At 34.7% G+C, this 19,521-nt stretch overlaps 1 protein-coding gene across 9 annotated transcripts in view; it reads left to right on the plus strand.

The window, feature by feature from the left end:
- LOC121871430 (ubiquitin carboxyl-terminal hydrolase 47-like) overlaps nucleotides 1-14,901 on the plus strand; it is a 61,189-nt gene extending 46,288 nt beyond the window's left edge. For 7 of the 9 annotated variants that reach the window (XM_042373717.1, XM_042373719.1, XM_042373720.1 and 4 more), the window contains 9 exons: nucleotides 675-1,015; nucleotides 1,901-2,003; nucleotides 3,797-3,929; nucleotides 5,327-5,441; nucleotides 5,905-6,049; nucleotides 6,459-6,683; nucleotides 7,591-7,734; nucleotides 9,114-9,292; nucleotides 10,102-14,901. In XM_042373717.1, coding sequence (XP_042229651.1) covers nucleotides 675-1,015; nucleotides 1,901-2,003; nucleotides 3,797-3,929; nucleotides 5,327-5,441; nucleotides 5,905-6,049; nucleotides 6,459-6,683; nucleotides 7,591-7,734; nucleotides 9,114-9,292; nucleotides 10,102-10,282 — 1,566 coding nt within the window. In that variant the 3' untranslated portion in view covers nucleotides 10,283-14,901. The remainder of the gene's footprint in view (nucleotides 1-674; nucleotides 1,016-1,900; nucleotides 2,004-3,796; nucleotides 3,930-5,326; nucleotides 5,442-5,904; nucleotides 6,050-6,458; nucleotides 6,684-7,590; nucleotides 7,735-9,113; nucleotides 9,293-10,101) is intronic. The other 2 variants (XM_042373715.1, XM_042373716.1) reach the window with 2 other exon arrangements.
- The last annotated feature ends 4,620 nt before the right edge of the window (nucleotides 14,902-19,521 follow it).

Raw genomic sequence — 19,521 nt, forward strand, 5'->3', positions numbered from 1 at the left:
TGGCTTCAAGTGAGGGCAAGAAACCTTCCCTGTCAATTGCATTGACTACTGAAATCAAAAGGAGGTGATCTACCTACACTATCAATGAAAAAGTGAAAGTTCTAGGAGTAATTAGATTTGAGAACTAGTGTAGTGTGGGTCAGGCTGCCTGCAAGTATCCAGTTTATTATTGATGTCATTTAATGTACAGCACAGCACAGCATTGTACAGGTATATGGTTAAATAACAAACTTGAATCATTGGAAATTTTTAAAGATCATTGATTGCTGTACAGCACCATTATTACATGATGTTGATATATTTTAAGGAATTGAAATACAGTAAATTTTATTTAAGAGGTGGTTCAATCTAATTAAGCAACACAAAATCTTTATCCTTTGCTTGAATTAAGTCTAACAGTACAAAATTAATACATCTTTCACTCTGTTTGAACTCTTCATATCCATCACTGGACACTAAGTTGAATTGTCAGGTGAGACTAGCCTCTAATTTCACCCAGTCTCTCATTCTCATATACTGTACCTCATATTCCTCTTGAAGTATCTGTGGCGCTGTCACCCTTTTACAAACTTATGCTGCCGTTCCATCATATTTTTTCTCCTCTTAAACCTACATTATTCATCTTAATAGATGTACTCTCTTAGCCATTCTCATTTTCATCTTTTGAAATACAGATTAGCAGCAAAGCTCCGACTGACTCCTCCAGTAGTGAAACTGGAAGTAGCAGCAATAGCTCAATTGTCAGTCCATCCGGCCCATGTACTTCATCACTATCAACCTCATCAACTATACCTGCAAGCAGTCCAGGATCATCTTCCATGCAGGGAAGTGTTGGTGGAATGCCTGGAGCCACGGCCACCACTCCTACGGCCTCCCCCACCACGACCAGCACCGGTAATGGTAGTGATGGCGAGGACGAGGGGATTGCTGATGCCGACAGTGGTGCCAGTTCATCCAATGTCAACAGTGACCAGAGTGCCAGTGAAGATTCATCACTCACCAGTGATAGTGACAGGTAAATTGATTTTCAAAATATATACAGTACTCAAAAACATCAGAGTAGGTACTGGTTCAGGTAGAAGTACAGTATATTAGAAACAAGAGAAGGCTGCGCTTAAGAGCAATTTGTTGGGTAAATAGGATGCAGAGAATAAGATATGTGAAATTAAGCTGTGAAAGTGAAAGATGTGTTGAGCAGAGGAGGAGGACATCCAGGAAGCAGCAGTGTGTGGGGATGAGAAGAGAGGATTTGAATATGAATGTCTTTGGTATATTCATTCTACAGTTTCCATACACTGTCCAAAAAGATGCAGACTTTTATTGTCATTTGAGGGGAAGGGCACATCTTTCTATAATGTTGGTACAGATACTGACAAAGAATTGTTTATTAATTATCTATACTGTAATGGGTAGTGACGAGTGACTTAGTATCATATTGATGTTCTCTGCTTGACTGATAAAGACAGTGAAAGTTTGCAAAATGGTCACTTTGATATCATCTCATTTGAAGCACTCAGATGGTGTTATAAATTGTGAAAACTTCAGATAATATTTGTCAGTTTCAACCACGAACATCTTGCTTCACACGTCGTCTTATTACAAAACAAAGGGGAAGAGAATTGTGCAGTGGCATGTGGTGTGGTATTCATAACAGTGGAAACCCTGAGTAACAATCCTATAAACTATGCAATTCATCAGCATCCATGTACAATACACCTGATACAGCATCATACTAACTCAGGCAGTCCTTTTACCCTAGATTCATGGAATGTTTACAGATTTTATCATAGTAAATAAATACATAGGTCATGAAACTTCTTACTAGCTGTTAAACCCGTCTCATTCTTCTTACTAATCTTGACATCATGATCAGTCCCGAGTATTTGAATTCTAATTTCAGAACTTTAGTGGGTGACCCGCCAGAGGATAAATTGTCTGATGCAAGTAATTCACCAGACTATAGAAATGTGTCATCTCCAGAGGACAATGGCAGAGAGACAAAGGTAAGTCTCGTAAATATTTTGCTAGTGCATTCATATTCAAGCTACATCTATTGAATTCACCATTTAACTCTCTTGATAGTTTATATTTTTCTATAATTGATATAAATATGCAGTCTGTATGACAATAGTTGTAGGGAGGTGTAAAGTATTCTTTTTTTTTAGAAATTCTTGCTGGATAGTTTGTTGCCTTCTCTTAACCTCACTAACATTTTGATTTGTTTTTCTGAATTTTGTAAGTTTTTTGAAAGATGAAAATAGTTAATGAATGGAAGAGATTATGAAGATCAATTTGTATCTCGAGAATGAAAGCGACGTATGTTTTGACGCGGCAGAATATGTGTGAGCCTTTTATAAAACATGGAATCAGTTCAGTAGTTTAGATTTGGTCCATATAAACCTTGTGCATCTCTGAGAAGATGAGAAAGACTCGGTATTGATTCATCAGCCAGTGACTCTGAAGGCTGTGTTGGAACTATAGTGTAATGAGGGATGGTTAAGTTTAAAACAAGGTTAAATTCAGTTGTTCTGGGTTAGTGTTGAATATATATTGATGTTATATTGACATACTGTAATTTGGAAGAGTCAACTGTAAAGAAGGTTAGGTAGTATATCTTCATTAGGATTTGACATTAATAGAATTGATGAAATAGTTTTAAATAAGATGAAGGAATTGGAGCATATGGATGGAAAGATAAATGAATAATGAAGAAATGAAAGTAATAGAAATTATAAAAATTGGTTGGAGTAAGTAAATGTGTGTGTGTGTTTGTTTGAAATTGTATGAACCATAAATAATTGAGGCAGAGATATTAATCCACTGTGCGGTGTGAAGGTAAGGGTGCTGCTACCAAAGACTTCCTAGAGAGTATATACCGTATACTTCAGTTAAGCATGCAAAGTTTGGATGACATTTAGTTAAGATTTTGATGGTTTGTAGTTACTGCTATTATGGAAATGACCAATTCACTTTTGGTGTTTGTTTTATTACTAATTTAAACTTCTTGGAAACGCAAGATTACTTTATTCTCACAAGACGTACACTTGATAATATTTGAATTTTTATTTGTATGTTTTTGTATATACATTTACCTCGCTACCTAATGATTTGTTTATTTATTTTTTATTGATTTAATAAAGAAAAAATATTCTACTTCCTGTTTTCCTTAAATATTACTGATATGTGTTATGATTAATTAATATATGCACATTAATGATGATGTATCTGTCCTTTTTGCATGTTTATACTATTCATACGAGTGTCAATATCTTCACAAGTCCTTCAGGTGATCCTTGCACTCCTCTGACATTATAATGTACTAATAAATCATGAACCCTAATAGTGTGCACTGGTTGATGAATTCAATATCATTTACTTTTGTCTTTCATAACATCCAGCCCAAGTGGTATCTGACAAACTTCAGGGAGTCGAAACACTTATGTAAAAGTCAGTTATATCTTTTAGTTTATTTCAAATGTACTTGAGTTTCATTCTCCCCAGCTGAGGAAGATATTATACGAGACTCTTGGGTAATTAGAATGATAATTTCTTACACTTTAACACACCTCATTTACCAACTGTTAAGTCTCGGTAAATCGTACGTTATAAGTACCGAGTTGTCTGTGGGCTAAACTGAAGCATCAAGGCAAGAGACATCATGCAGTTTTCTAAAGATTGTGTGATTTAAGTACAGTATCATGTGTTAGGTGCAAGGATCCCCACCAGTCAGCATCTCTGTACATCGTCCAGCATTGTCGGTGAGTTTGTGTGTTACAGTGTTTCTTCCCTCTTTCAGGGAGATGAATCGGGTTGGGGTTTACCTATTTTCCAGGACAACGAGGTAGTCTGGGGAGAGGACGAGAGGGAAACGGAGGTCAAGCGGTATTTCAGAGCAGAATATTTCACAGAAGAGGAGACCAGTCAGAAAAGTAAGCTTTTGGGTTAACATTTGGGTGGGAAGTACAGTACAAGGACAAGTATAATTGGTCTTAACCCATAATATATGCATACTGTACTTCATCTAACTCTGGTGTTTCATCTATTGTGAAACCCTATTCAAAGTATTTCCTATTTCATATTCCTAATAACCATAACTCACCTGACACCTGTCTTATTGTTGTTCCGTTATTATGTTGCTGATGAATTAGGGATGATCAGTCTTGCATTACACTGTATTTGGTTACAACTGTCGTCTTCCTGCAAGTAACCACTTATGGTGTATCGAGGGACCATGAGGTGGACCTAAGCAATATTCCTGCTGCAGTCAGTGTGGTTGGTGTCTATGTTTGTGCTTAAAGGCAAAACACAACATTGTGCTCTTCTTAGTGCATATACAGGATTATAATCCCTGACATTTTGCCTTTAAAACATGCAGCAAGTGTCAGCGCAGTGCCCAGCTTCATGAAACCAAGAAAACAGTTAGTTTGGGTACAAAATTGTAAGTCGTAAGAATCTAACTCTTCTTTTTATTTTATTTCTTTGGGGGAAAAATGAACCGCTTATCATTGTTTTGTTTAAAGCAGCAAACTCTAGGATTGCATCTATAACAATAAGCAAGGACACCTGTAATTGTAATCAACTTTTCCTATCCAAATTATATTTTGCACAGCTCTGCAGGTCTAATGTAAAAGCCTTGCACACTGTTGAAGAGTAACACTTAATAAAAAATATTAAATGAAAGAAAATTGTAAAATAATGCTTGTGAGTTCTCCATTGATTAGATCTGTATAGTAAATATAAAATTTCCGAATATTTTACCTTTAAAATACACTTTCCTTCATCTATCCACTGTACATAGTGTGTAAACATATGACTGTGTGCTCATCAGTCTGTTAATACTTTCTTTATACACAATGACTTGTTCACACATCCTTCCTTCAACACACTACTCTGCTCTTAGGAACACTGCGAAGCTTATTGGTTTTAGCGTCAAAAGGTCAATGGAGAGGATGTGCAGATATAGGTGATGGTGGTGTGTTCTTGCTTAGGTAAATATATAGATGATTACTAATTGGATTTGTATTGATTTTAGTCATATTGTAACTATAACTTAGACTCCAAACCCTTACTAAATGTGTTGCTGAATGTAGATGTTCTGTCTAAGAGTTGTAAGTAGAAACACAGTAATAGACTTCATGTATTGTGAGGTAATTAGAAGTTATTTATGTGTTCATGCAAAGGTTGAAATGGAAAAAGAACAAAATACCTGTCATAATTTTTAATGTTATGTAGCAGGTAGAGGGGTTATTGATATGACTTGCAAGAGACATGCATTAATAACTGTGATTTTTAAATACTCATAATAACCCATGGATCACTTTTTCAGTGTTGAGGGTCTACGTTGATAAAAGAATAACAATCGGTCAGCTCAAGACAGAGATGCAGCAGTGGGTAGGGGTGTCTCATGATCACTTCAAACTCTTCAAAATATACTCCAACAGGTAGGTGTATACTCTCTTGGTTGTATGCTTACACTGAAAGCTACTTGTAAGCCTATTACAGTTTAATTTAGTGATGTTTACAGTGACAGAGAGAGAGAGAGATTCAGTTTTTTGTCTGCAAATACGAATACTGTAAATGTACTCTCTCTCCAAAAAGTGTCTTAAAACGATTTCGTGTGAGACAATATGACACAAATGGACGAAGAATTTTGACAACCCTACTGAGACACCAGGAGTCGCAGTGTTCGTTTTGGAATTCATTGGACCGTTCCTTGAAGATACTTTTTGGAGCGAGTGTACAGTAACTTATTTTCCCTTTATTTGTAGTCATTCATTGATTGTTACTGTTGCAAAAGATGTGATCTTCTATATTACTGCCTTTCCCCAAGGAACCTCAAATTTAGTTTACTCTTATTTCATAAATTCACTAACATTATATTTTTAACAATGCCATCCTTTACAGCCAAGAATTTGAATGTACGAGAATGACAGAAACATTAGCATCATACGGAGACAACACAAGATTAAGTGTCCGGCTAGGAAGAGCGTTGCTACCCGGAGAACAGAGAGGAAAGGTTTACCTGCTGGAGCCAGACAACATTGATGATGTAGGTATTTGGTTGAGTTTCATCACGATAATATAGCTTCCCCCACTGGTTGTCTTGAGCTGATGGTTTAGTCTTTTATGTTTGAGGAGCCCTTTACAAAAATGGTGGTGATGAGTAAAATACATATCATTTGTTGTTTCAGAATATTTTGTCTATCTTTATATGAAGAGAAATATATCAGGGAAGATTTAGTGTTGGAGGAAAAGAAATAAATAAATTGAAAAGAGAAACTGCCTTTAAAAGTTATTAAAGCATAATTTGATTATGAAACCTCTTTAGGGATGCTATTAAAGTGATGTAGTATTTCTCACCAGTCCTTCATCACACAGTACATAATGTAAGAAATACAAATAAAGCTTCTCCTCACCAAAGATACATTCATTGATGTTATGCTCTACTGTTTTTCCAGCCTGCACGATTCCTCATTGACTGGATTGTTTGCAAGGGTGACACAGTTGCCAGCGCAAAGAAGTCCATCATAAAGGAAGTAAATGCTCGATGTAATATGAGCCTCGTCACAGAGAATGTGCGATTAAGAAAGAAGAGTTGGAAGAACCCTCAGACAATATACCTCGACAATCAGAAGTTTGACGATGATATATGTCTCTATTCCAACTGGGAGCTCTTCCTCCAGGTTAGTATAAGTGGTGGCTTGAAATGAGAGTAAAAATAAACACTCCTTTCACTATCCTTCACCCACTCACTTACTGCTATGACAGCTTAACAAATCACCCAACACTACATTGTTTCCTGTCAGGGATTGTGATTATTTTATAACAGGGTAAAGATAAAGGGACTTAGGGAGAACAATATACTGGATAATGGGTAATGAGTTAATTGATTAGATAGGGAGAATAATTCAGTTTATAGGGAGGAATTGTATAGATGACTTGAAAAATAGTAGATGTTACTGTTGTGGAAAAAGTGTGTGTTTGAAGATACTGGTGAGTGTGAGTTAGTGTTTTGAAATTTAGGAACAATACATCAGGATTGTCTTTTTGTTTTTAGGGACAGACGACTAGTGAGTGAAAGTAAAGAGTTTTTGTATGTGGATAATGGCTGAATCATGATAGCAGAGAAGGGACTCTGTCATAGTATTAACCTGGTAAAAATGTAAATTATATTGGTTGGGTGAGGGAAAGTCTGCAGTGAGTAATTTTAAGTAAGAATTAATGTACATCCTGTATACAGTGTATGTATTCAAAAGAGATAGGTATCTTTAGTGTAATATTTGCTTGAATGATAAAACCTGCAAATTGAGACAGCATTTCCCTGATGCAGTTGATGAAAGGAAATAAGATAAAAAGAGATGTACTGAGTCACATTGATTGTTTCCGATACTTGGTGTGGAGGTTTACATATATGAGTATTTCAGGTAATGTTTTGTTGAGTGGAGACATATTGTGTAGAAAGTCGGAGATTATGTTCGTGTTATATAATGACTCAGTCTTCTGATGTTTATCCACTTGTTGAAGTACATGTAGAGACTATAAATCTATTTATTTATTTAACTTTGTTCTTACCATTGTGATTGTCAACAGATTATAGAGGGGCCAGAGAAAAGAACAAGCAGCACTGAGGAGTTAGCAATCTTTGTGAAAAGATGGAAGCCATCGTCTTACACCACTGATCCACTCACAGAGATCATCATATCCAAACCAACTGTTGAAGCCCTTAAGGAAAAGGTGTGACTTAAAGTATTATGTTAAATGAGCAAACATCCTTGACCTCATTTCCTACATTTTGTGGGATACAGCCCAGAAGTGTTAGCTTAAACCAGGGCGCTGACATAGTGAGTGGCCAGCTCAGCTCAGCTCGCCCCACAAACTCCATCCCTGTCTGGCGGTGGGATTGCACCATTGTGTCTTAGATCATGAATCCAAAGAACTAACAAATGAGCTCTGCCAGCTTACCTCCTGTGGTCATAACCGGTTGCCTTAAATTCTGTACACTGTTTTGTGACCCATATACTTTATATATAAATGGTACACTTATTTCAGAAACTAGCATATTTTCCAGCATATAAGACTCGCTTTTTCCCCCGAAAAATGTATCGCAAATTACCCTGCGTCTAATGCGCCCTTATTACGGATGGGAGGCCGAGCGCCGTAGGCGGAGGTGCCTAGCTAGGGAGTTTGGGATGAGCTGTAGTCCACTAAGCACAAAAATTGTGTTACTTATAATACTACTAATAATAAAATACTGAAAAACAAGCCAAATTATCACAATCTATTATCACAAACTTATGGCAAATTTGCCGGAAGACGTAAATAATGGCTAACATTCGCTTAACGGCAGAGGGAAGCTCACAACATCTCACTGTACCTCCTTCCCCAGCATACGTAACCCACACCAAATACATGACTTACATTATTTAACGACTGTGTTACCTTTAAGAAACATTTTTTTATTGTCTAAATGAAAATTGCCCCTAGAAAGATTAAAGAAATGTTAACAGAAAGTTCAGCCGCCAGTCAGCCATTTGCAATGAGTCGATGATGCTAAAACAATAGCGATGGTGCTACACCCTGGTGGCAGATCGTGGCAACACAAAACATCACGGCCCAAAATTTGAGTTTCACATCCTGTCAGTAATCCTCTTGACCAAAATATAAACAAGCCACACAGCTGCTCTGATCAGAGGTAGACTTGGGTTAGTATAATGTTACTACAGTATATATGATTTCCTACTTAATTCCAGTATATATTGTATTTTCCCCTACAAAACCACTTTAAAATCACATTCAATAAATGTATCTTGAATTGTACTAAAAAAAAAAATCCACAAAATATCCTTGTAAAATAGGGGTGCATCTTATGCGTCGGCAAATACGGTAACTTATATACAGATAGTGTATCATTTATTTGTGTCTCCAAACTTTGGAAATCCTGGGAGTAAACATGTTTGTCCATTAATGTAATTACTGTAATGCCCTTTAGAATAGTATAAATTTAACAGATAATTTTATGGTTAAATATCAAACCTTTATCAAGAAATGATTTCTTGTGCCTCTAATTGTTTTTACCATGACACTACACTACATTCATTTGTTTATAATTGCAGCTCACGGAAATATCAGGAATAGAAGCTGAAAACATCGATTTTGCTAAAGGTAAAGGGACATTCCCATGTGACATGTCTGTCATGGACTTAAACAATGACCTTGATTGGACTCCACGCACTGGCCAGTTGGATCAGCGACCATTATACATATTAGATGATGGTGCTATGATGTATTTTAGGTAAGATTTTCGTTTTTGTTAACTTTAATAAGAATAGATTCTTTTATTGCTTCCTTTAGTTATGTTATCATTTTTCATGGCCATTCAGTTTGGGGAACATAGAAGTGCAACCTAAGTGACATCCTTGATAACTCATCATTGTATCACAGCTGGATGATCGTCATACTTGATTCCTAGTGACAGCAAAGTAGTAGTAGTAGTGTGTATGTATGTGTGTGTGGGGCAGGTGTATGCATGTTTATTTTTTGTACATAATTGTATTTACAGTACTTTAAACAAATGGCACTGAATCATGTTAATGTAGCACAAGCAAGTGTCAAAGGAGTTCACTATTCAATATTTTCTATCACTTGTCCAGAGTTATAATCCCTTGGACTGTGCTGTGGCGGTGGTCTTGGCTACACTTGTTGTCTTTGGTTCTTGTATATTAGTCATCCACATTGAAAATTAAATTTATGTATAAATAAATGGATAATTTTTAATCCTCACTTCACATGGTACAGGTACAGGTGTAGGCTAAAATTAAACTTATGAGTTGTTCATGTTATTGAAGGCTAAGTTTTATGTAACTTTATGATAAGAATATGAGGAATAACTGTTATTATATGAAAAGACTGGAATTATTTATATAGATTCATGGCTGGATGGACCAATTATTTTACAAGACTTAACGTGTAAGATATAGCATTAATGTTGTTAAACTGTAGGATCTTTTCAGTCACTAGGAATTTATTTGTGGCTGAATTTATCAACCCCAAAATTTTACTCACTTTTCTTACATTGGCCATTTTCCTCTCTTCATATTTTAGGGATAAGACAGAGAAGCTCAAAGATCTTACGGAGGATGAACGTCGTGAGCTTGTAAACACCGAGAACCGTCGCCTGAACCGTGACCTGCAGTACTCCTGCCCAAGTTCCTCGACTTCAGCCTACAGTACCCTGAGATCCAAAGAAAAAGGCCTCAAGATTTACCTGAACCATGATGACTAAATATTTTCTGAAATACATAGACACTGACAAAATCAAGGGAAATTTTTTTGTGATACTTATGGTGAAAAATTGAACTTTCACTCTCCAAAATCCTTTCATAATGATTATATATATATATATATATATATATATATATATATATATATATATATATATATATATATATATATATATATATATATATATATATATATATATATATATATATATATATATATATATAAAACCTCTCATGGTCATTGCCACTTTATACCAGTGCTTCAAAAAATCACAAGGATTTATAACTTAACACTAGAGTTTACATGTTTTGTCATGTTTAACTAATGTACAGTATTAAGTGCCCCAGGATGAGTTCAGATGTGACAGAGAAGGCATGACTTCTAACCCATATTAATTGACACTATGTGTCTTAAGAATTTGAGCTCAAGAAACTCTTGAATTGAGTTGTATTACTTTATTTAATTAGGAAGAATTAATGATCATAATAAAATCACATGAGTTACTTTTAATTTAACAGTTCATAATGCAATGGAAGACACAAAATGTGTCTACCATGCATAATAAACCCTTCATTGTTGATGGTGATTCACCACTTATATCAGGTAAACCACTTTCATAATGCCAGAGAAACTTTGACAGGTACATTAAAAATGAAAACCATATAAATAAATAGATTTTATCAGTTATTTCATGATCATAATTTACTTAAATGTAAAGTAACAGCTTCAGTATCAAAACATATCCAAACAAGATAGATTTTTCAATACATTTAGAACTCCTTCAAGCCTTTTCTCATTGAACTAGGTTTGTCCATTACAAAACACACACATATTCAGACCCAGCTGTAGCATTGCTTAAAACTTGCCAAAATCATAATATGTTGCCATTGCTTTCACTTTAGCACCATTACAAAAATTAACATGAAAATGTGCAGTGATTTAAGGTACTTGTACTAAGTATGATATCAAGGGGGTAAATAACAATAATAGTTTATTGCAATTTACATCCATAGAAGGAATGAGCGAGAAGAGTTAAATAAGGATGATACAAAGGATACTACTGTACTGTAATAATTACATGGATAATAAAAGCAAAAGGAAAACAAAACAGGAATAGGAATATAATACAATATTATTTATTGTAACAGGAATTTGTTAGACTTACAAGTGTGGCACACATCAATAGACAGGACTAAATACTGTAGTGGATATCCCTTATCCATGGAGATACAGGATCACAAAGTATATTGTTACATAGTGTATTGGCTACAGTCATAGTAATAAATTGTTGTGGATAACTTACCCGGTGCTCTATAAACAAGCTATAAGCTATTGTTAAGGTATTCAGTACATGTATATGATGTGATAGCAATGTGATTATACCCAACATAATTTTGTAAACAGACTGGGAGGTTAAAAACACTAAGGATTTGTAGCCTTGTTTATAACATAAAAAATACTTTTCCAATTTTCATTTGAGGAGTAAAAGTTTTGGTCTTAGAAAAAACATCCCCTTTAAGATAATCTTGTAAAGGTCTAAATAGTTCTTTTGAAAATTTAGTGATATACTGTAATAGGAAGTGCATGAAATATAAATTGCTGGTGAAGAGAACCTGTAAAGATATGTTACATTTACTGGTCAATCAGCACTTATCAGACTGGTTGTTAAAACTCCATCCTTACATCCAGTATTAACTATTAAAACAAGGATGGAAGATTACAAAGGTTTCTCAATATCTTATTTGTCATATGCAATAATTCCATTCATTTAGAATATGAAAACATTGATATTATTTGCACTCCTTTACAGTTTTAAACTTTGAACTGTTGAAATTATTGAATTCATAACTTTATAATCAAAGAAGGAAAGATTATTCACCTTGTGATTAAAAATAATTACGTACAAAGTAAATTTAAATATCTGAACTGTCTATTTACTAACAAATGTACTATTAATATAGACTGAAAAATACTACAAGACAACAGTTGTCATAGAAGTTAGTGATACAGTACTGTAAAAATGCATTATCCTTAATATGAACTGAAGGAAAGTTTGCCTTATTTAAGGTCAAATTCAAGGCCGGTTTTGCATTGTTTCATATTGTCATTTAAGCTCATCACCTCATTGGTGACATGTAAATAGTTGCATGTATTTTGGCATCGTCTTGTGGTTATATGTGCATGTCCCTTGTTTGAATGAGAAAAACAGCTGGAACTGTATTGGTGTTGTGTTGGAACTGTGGGGGTAATGTCGATTACTTGGGGCAGCATTGATGACCGTCGGCCCACCTTGTACATACACCCAGAGTGTGATAGACCTGTCGTCTTATGGAGCAGCAGGCACCTTGTACAGTAAAGGATTTTTTTTTCTGTAAATAGTTGCCAAAGATATAAATCCCATTTTTCAAGACCAAATTGAGTTGGTGTTTTTCACCTTTATGGAAGTACAGTATAATGTGTAAGGGGTCATTCTTAGATGACCCCGCCCGATTGAGCCAATGCCTTGTACCATACTCGTGTTTTCTCATGTTAGTTTGTATATGACCCCCCAATGGTTTCTCCTATTTTAATTAAAGGGGAGATCAACAGGAAGTATTTTTTTTTCTATTACCTACTGAAGATGCCAAGACTACTCTGTTGTGCATCCTTTTATTAATAACTTCATATAATAGTCATGTCTTCAGGAACCCTAGTCTATGTTCACGTATTTGTTGCAAGTTGTCATTTTGTCTTGTATATTTATGTGCATATGTTAACATTTATTTATTATTTCAAATGTTTATCAGTTGGAGAGATGCTCTAAGTGAAGCTTCCTTTAGTTATACAGAATAATTAAAAAGAACTTGATTGAAGAAGTATTTTTATTTGTGTACAGAATAATCCTTAAGATGTGCTCAGTTTGAACAGATAATGACTACAAGTTTATTCATTGTCATATTTGTTTTGTTTATTGACAGTATAAATAATAATGTACAACTAAGTATCTATTTACCCTTTTTATCTAAAGTATTACCAAAAAAAATGTTAATTTTTTTTTACAATTCAGCCAAACTGTGGAAACAAGTTCTCATTTATATATATGTATGCAGTACTGTATATTTTTTGTTTAATAGTTTAGTTATTTAACATGTGCATTTCTGAACTGATCCCATTTCTTTTTCTGTGGTGGTTGGAGCTTAGTGTGGTATATCTCTATTACTGTTCTTAAATCTGGCTCTCTCCTTTGTATTTCCTTTGGTCTGACTTTGCAATAAATATACTTTTATCACATAAACATTGGGTAAGGGTTCCCTAGTCCACTCCCACTTGCACAAAAACTGGAATGCAAGGCGCATGAAACATACTTTGATGTTGGCCACCGTCCCTACAGCTTACTTCAACCGATGTTGGCCGCCATTTAAGGGAAGAGTTAAAGATATAATTCTAGATCGTCATGAACATTTCTGCAAAGCTTGTCACAGCCTCTTGCAGTTGATTTTTGGCCAATATGTCCTTTGAACTGGTCATAAACACTCCCTGTAAAGTGAAACTTCTCCACAATATGTTTGACAATTTTGTTTTGAGGAATTCTTGAATTTGGAAATTTCTTTTCATATTATCTATTAATGTCAACCCTTTATTTTGTGACAAAATTAGTGTAAAATAAATGGCCACTGCTGTAAAAAAAAAATTTCATTGTCAGCAATACAATAGATAAAACTTACGACCATTGTGAAATAAAACCCGAAACAAAGAAAAATCAGTACATTAGTTACAATGTGCCTCATTCCAAAAGGGGCACATCATTGTGGCACACCATGAAAATTTGGTTATCATTATATGTTTCCAGTACTATATCTTTCTTAATATCTGCAGTGTTTTCCACAACAGCTGTATTCATTGAGACTACAGTACACAAAATGCATTTTTTACCAGTACCGGTATATGTTCCTTCACTATTTTCTTTCCTATCCATCACTGGGATCTTGTGTTAATTATCTATTAATCATATACTCTGTAAATAAATCTTATAAGCCTTTTTTTATTGTGATAATATTGGGTGTTACTTAGAAACAACATAAAGGGCATCACCTTGCTAGAATAATGTAGTTATTCAAATAGGCAGAATCACTTCGTATACCTACAGCATTTTCACCTTATTTTCTATCTTATTTTGGCAAGTGATTCACTGATTTAAAAGGTAAAACTTCATTCATGCGTACGTATATAAAAAAGTACTGGGAATAAGTGAGTTGAAATAAATTACTACATGACAAGAAATTAAGTGTTAGTTAGAAACACATTTTGATTTCAAGCACCTGGTTTACTCCATAGAAGTTATTTAATGTCCATGTACTTGCTCTTCAAAAAACATCTTTTGTTTGACATTGTACTCTTGAAACAACACAGAAAAAGTCACTATGTATTGTATTTGTTCTTTTTCTGTACCTCTTGCGATTGTGAACCATTTGAATATGGCATTTTAGGTATTCTTGAGTACTGCAACATACCATTGATGATGTTATACAGATGACCAAGTTTTAACTGTTCTCCTTTGTATTCAACAGAAAATAAACCTACATTGCTAAATTGTTCAAATACAACATGTGTTCAGGGAGGAGTATTAAGTATATATCTAAACATGTTGTTTTGTATAACCTGCATCCAACCATTCAGTTTCATTGTAAGGTACTGTATACTATATCATGATAAACAAGCCCAATAACCACACTACTATAACATGAGCAAGCTTAATACTGTAACCACTATATTATACTGTGAAGAACAAGCATAATCACCACAGTACTATGCTGTGATGAGCAAGTATAATAACACTGATTCAGTGGTGAGACAAGAAATTTCTTTGGTTTTCAAGTCAGAATTCCTTGTGTTCCTGTAGAGGCATTTGGGTTTATTAGCACTTTTACAGAGTATCGTATTCTTGAGGCTATCACCTGATAAATTATGGTCTCAGGTTAGGCTTTGCATGTTAATTCCATTCAATGTAATTTCCACCACCAGATACCTTGAAGGAATCCATTGCCTGTTACTGTCGTTTACAGGCAAACAGGGTGGATTCAGTTTTACCCAAGTGTAATGATGACCTATCAGAAACAAGAGGCCCAAGTGTTGAACTTTGCAAAACTCCTCCACATTATATGCATTTAGTTTCAGATAATGTAAAATCAATATTTATGACTTGTGTCCCATCAGTTAGATCTGATTTAAATCAAAGTACAGTACAGTACAGAATTGTCATTGAAAACAATATGTATTAGTTTTGAAAACAATATATTATGGTTTATAGTCGTCTGTTTTTTTTGTAGATCTAACATAACTACTGTACTGTATAGTGTATACCAGTATAATTAATTACCTTTATCTCATACAAGCTTGATATGGTTATGGAGATGCATTAAACACGTGTCAGTGGGATACTGTAAGATAATTTCAATCCCAATTGAAACTCAACACATTGTGGTCAAAAATATATTCATCAACCTTGCTGATTATACACAATTCTTTCAAAAACCACAAATATACTGTACAATGATACAAAGAACTGACACAGGCCTGTAGTTACCAGCATCAATCTAATTTCCTTTTAATACAAAGGTAAACTAGCCATTTTCAGATCATCAGATGAGCAAGTGGAATGGTATTTCTTTTCTTGTACTGTCTAAACCCGTACATTGTAGCAGCAGTCGCTGGAATGTTTTGTCTCCAAAATGGTACCCGATGGAGATGGTGGATAAATGTCCATTATCTGCAAAAAAAGAAAAACAAAGTTACCCAAATTCTCGCTTTTTCATTTAATTTGTGATTTTCTTAGGTAAGGGAAGTTGTCTTCAATATTATTAACCCTATAGCTACAAAAAGTCAACAGACTGCAAAGTTGCCTAGTAGAAAGCCAAGGAATAATTTCCAATTGCTGACATGACTAAGGTAATAACTACTACACTACTAAACTCTCCTGCAGGTGAACCATAGTTGTGCGGTGTAACAACTCAACATTGTTTATAGTTGATCTTCACTTTTTCATATTTACGTATTATTTCAACATATCTCCAAAAATAAAGTGTTCAGAGCTATCACCTGGGAATACCAACTGCATTTATTTATAATATTTAAATTAATTGGAATATATTGTAAACGTAGCAACAAGACATTAGGTTAAGGTAAGATATCAAGACGACTACATGACCCGTATTCACGCACGAGCTTGGGCTACTTGGACCAGGAGTTGGAGGTGAGTCTTTGAGGTTATTAAATAGTGTTAAATAATTCGTATATCTCTTAGTACCTTAACTACCTCAGGTTCATATTTCAACAGATTGTATTGCATTGCTTGTATGACCCATTGTGATATATGGCAAAACGATTAAGAGCACAGTATACTTGTTAGTAGAATCACATGGTTATATTTGCACTTTTCTAGTAACCAAGTAACTTAATATGATTTTTATATGAGTGAAATTTGAGACCCTCCTCTCACCTTTTTGTAGAATTATAAGGTGCTTTCCATAGAGTAACTTGTGTTATTGCCCTAGTCTAAAATAGCATCTCGTGATAAGGAGCAACTTTAAAACATATTTGGTAATTATTCATGACTAACCTGCCGCCGAAATTGATAGAAAATGATTTTAAAAACACCGAATTTTCACTGTTCTTTTTATAGTGGCCACTGTTGTAGTTTGTGCAAATGTGTTAAAACAATGGTTATTTCTAAAATAAATGTAACATAACCTTTATGGTTATGACAAACAGACCTAACCAATCTCACTAAACAAACCTACCCCCGATATATTAAGCAGAAAGAACTTACGATGATATGGTGTAATTTGAGGCTTTATCTGGACGTGAGATCGTGCGGCTGCATCGGTACTTGTGCAGCCCGGGCAGTGGAGTGAGTTATTGTGTTGGCGGGAAACGTTGAGCCATGGCGTTGAGGAAGTGATGAACAAATTTCTTTCCGGTCTGAAAGCACAGGAATTACCCTAGTGTGGACAGTCTATTGAAAGGAACAATGCTGTAGTCTTTGAACAATTGAAGGGTCTCGTCTTTGCCTCTAAATTCGTAAATTACGTCCATATAAGACTGGTGACAACCTTCACACGTCATGCTGAAAATGAAACTGCCACAAGCCCGAGGAAAAGTACCGCAGCAGAGCTTGGCCTCATTACCGCCGGGAAGACAAATTAGGGCACGCCTATTTTTGGAAGATAAAAGTTTTCTTACCTAAGAAACATACATAAAATGCAGGAACAATGTACTTTGCCCCATTTCTCTTTATGATTTAGATTTTACATTACCGGTAACCATGTGGAAGAGCTTACCTCCGTCTGCCACGTATTCTTTACCATTGCTACAGTCCATAATTTATTGTTCATAAAATAAAAGAAATAAAAATAATCCACCAGATCTAACCTAACCAAAAATATTAGTTACTTATTTTATTCATCTAAAATAGAATAAAAATCTTTTCTGCGAAAAGAGCCATTCCTACAAACTAAACATGGCCCTCATGGCTAGGTCATGTTTGGCCGTCTTCATCTACTCATTTGAAATGTCAAAACTGATGTCTCACAAAACACATTCCTCCTGCATTATTTTTTTTTATACAGGTATGTTTCTCAAGGCAAGAAAGCTAAATAGTTTTGCAAGCCACATTTATGCTGTTCAGTGCTCTTGATACAAGGATTTTGTTTTGCATGCTGTCAGACAATTTTATTTGGCTTAGAGAAAACATCCAACACTGAGAGTTGAATACAGTAGTGGCCATCAGAATGGAGCATTAAGTCAGTTATTCTACGAACTGGACCTATCTTAACCTAATACTTTAAGTTTGGTAGGTTAGGTTGGTTTTGGTGAGTTTGTTCCAGTGTTCGAAGTGGAAAACCAGAAGTGGGGGTTTGCTCACATAAAATGAAGGATCATGCGCAAGTGAGAGTACTGTATGCTTTCCCCTACAGTACCCTCCACTTTGACCACTGATTTACAGTTTTTTTTTTATCAGGGTCTTAGGATGTTGGAACAAATCACTACCAATATTCACAAAAATTGTTGGTTTAAGTGTGTCATGTTCATACTCTTAGTTATGGTTAACTTTCTTTGAAATTTTCATCAAAGGGAGCAAGGAAAAAACATGTTGGCATTTACTTGATGAATACCCGGTAGCAAGTAAATTATGGCAAAATTCATCATTGGTCCAGTATACTGTACTGTAAATCTCATTTTATGATGAATGAAACTGAGTAATGTATACAGTAATTAGTGGTTTGTTCTTGCCAATGTCATACATAGCTTAGTACAGTACAGTACTGTAGTAATTTTAATTTGTCAAAGGTTACTTGTTGCCTTGTAAGTAAATACAGTTGAAAAGATGCGACTTCGCTGAGAAGCTGGGTTGTCTTATACGTATACAAATTGTGATTCTGGGAATGAATTAATCGTCAATCAGATTTAAGGGCAATTTTGTCTTGTCCTTCTGGATCTAAGATTGGCATTTCAGCAAAGTTATGCCAAAGATTTTTGTCTTGTGTATTCTGGGTTTAACCGAGCTGAATGTTAACACAGATTCTAACGAAAAAAGAAGGTTTCACTAACTTAGTATTGTACAGTATAAGAGTATTCATGTGTTTTGTACCAAATGGTGCAGATTGTGTATGATGTAGCATAATACCTGATGACTTATCCATTTTTTTGTCACTGAATAAGTTAATTTCTTCTTTACAGATTCCATATTGTGTGTGTAATGACAGACTGCCAAGGAATTTGAGGTTCTTCATAATCAAAATTCCATTCAAAGATGTTCTTAACCAATATTCTATTAAAGAAGGTTAAATCCAAGTAAGATACAACATTACAAACCTGTAATTTGCTGAAATATTGATTTACTGTACTGTATGCTGAAGTGTATAGCTGTAACATGTAGATCTTGGAAAAGCATCTATTTAGTAACCTTGCTTGAGTTACAGTACTGGGAATTGTCCTACTTCAGTTTTTTTCTTAGTTCTGTATGAATTATAAGCATGTGCCCATTGATTAATTTCGAATATTTATTTATTATTGTTATTTTACTTCAGCAATGGATGGCCATTCTTCTCAAATATGAATAAATTTTATATAAAGAAGTCAGAAGAGTTGATGTTATGTCAAATGTCTCGGCTTTGAACTTGATCATAAACAAACGTGCCATCATAGCATTTAACTTTATAGATGCCTGTTCTTATTGTTTTTATAAAGTTTCTCACTGAGAGT

The sequence above is a fragment of the Homarus americanus genome, unplaced genomic scaffold (genome assembly GCF_018991925.1).
Source record: "Homarus americanus isolate GMGI-L3 unplaced genomic scaffold, GMGI_Hamer_2.0 scaffold45698, whole genome shotgun sequence".
Lineage (NCBI taxonomy): Eukaryota > Metazoa > Arthropoda > Malacostraca > Decapoda > Nephropidae > Homarus > Homarus americanus.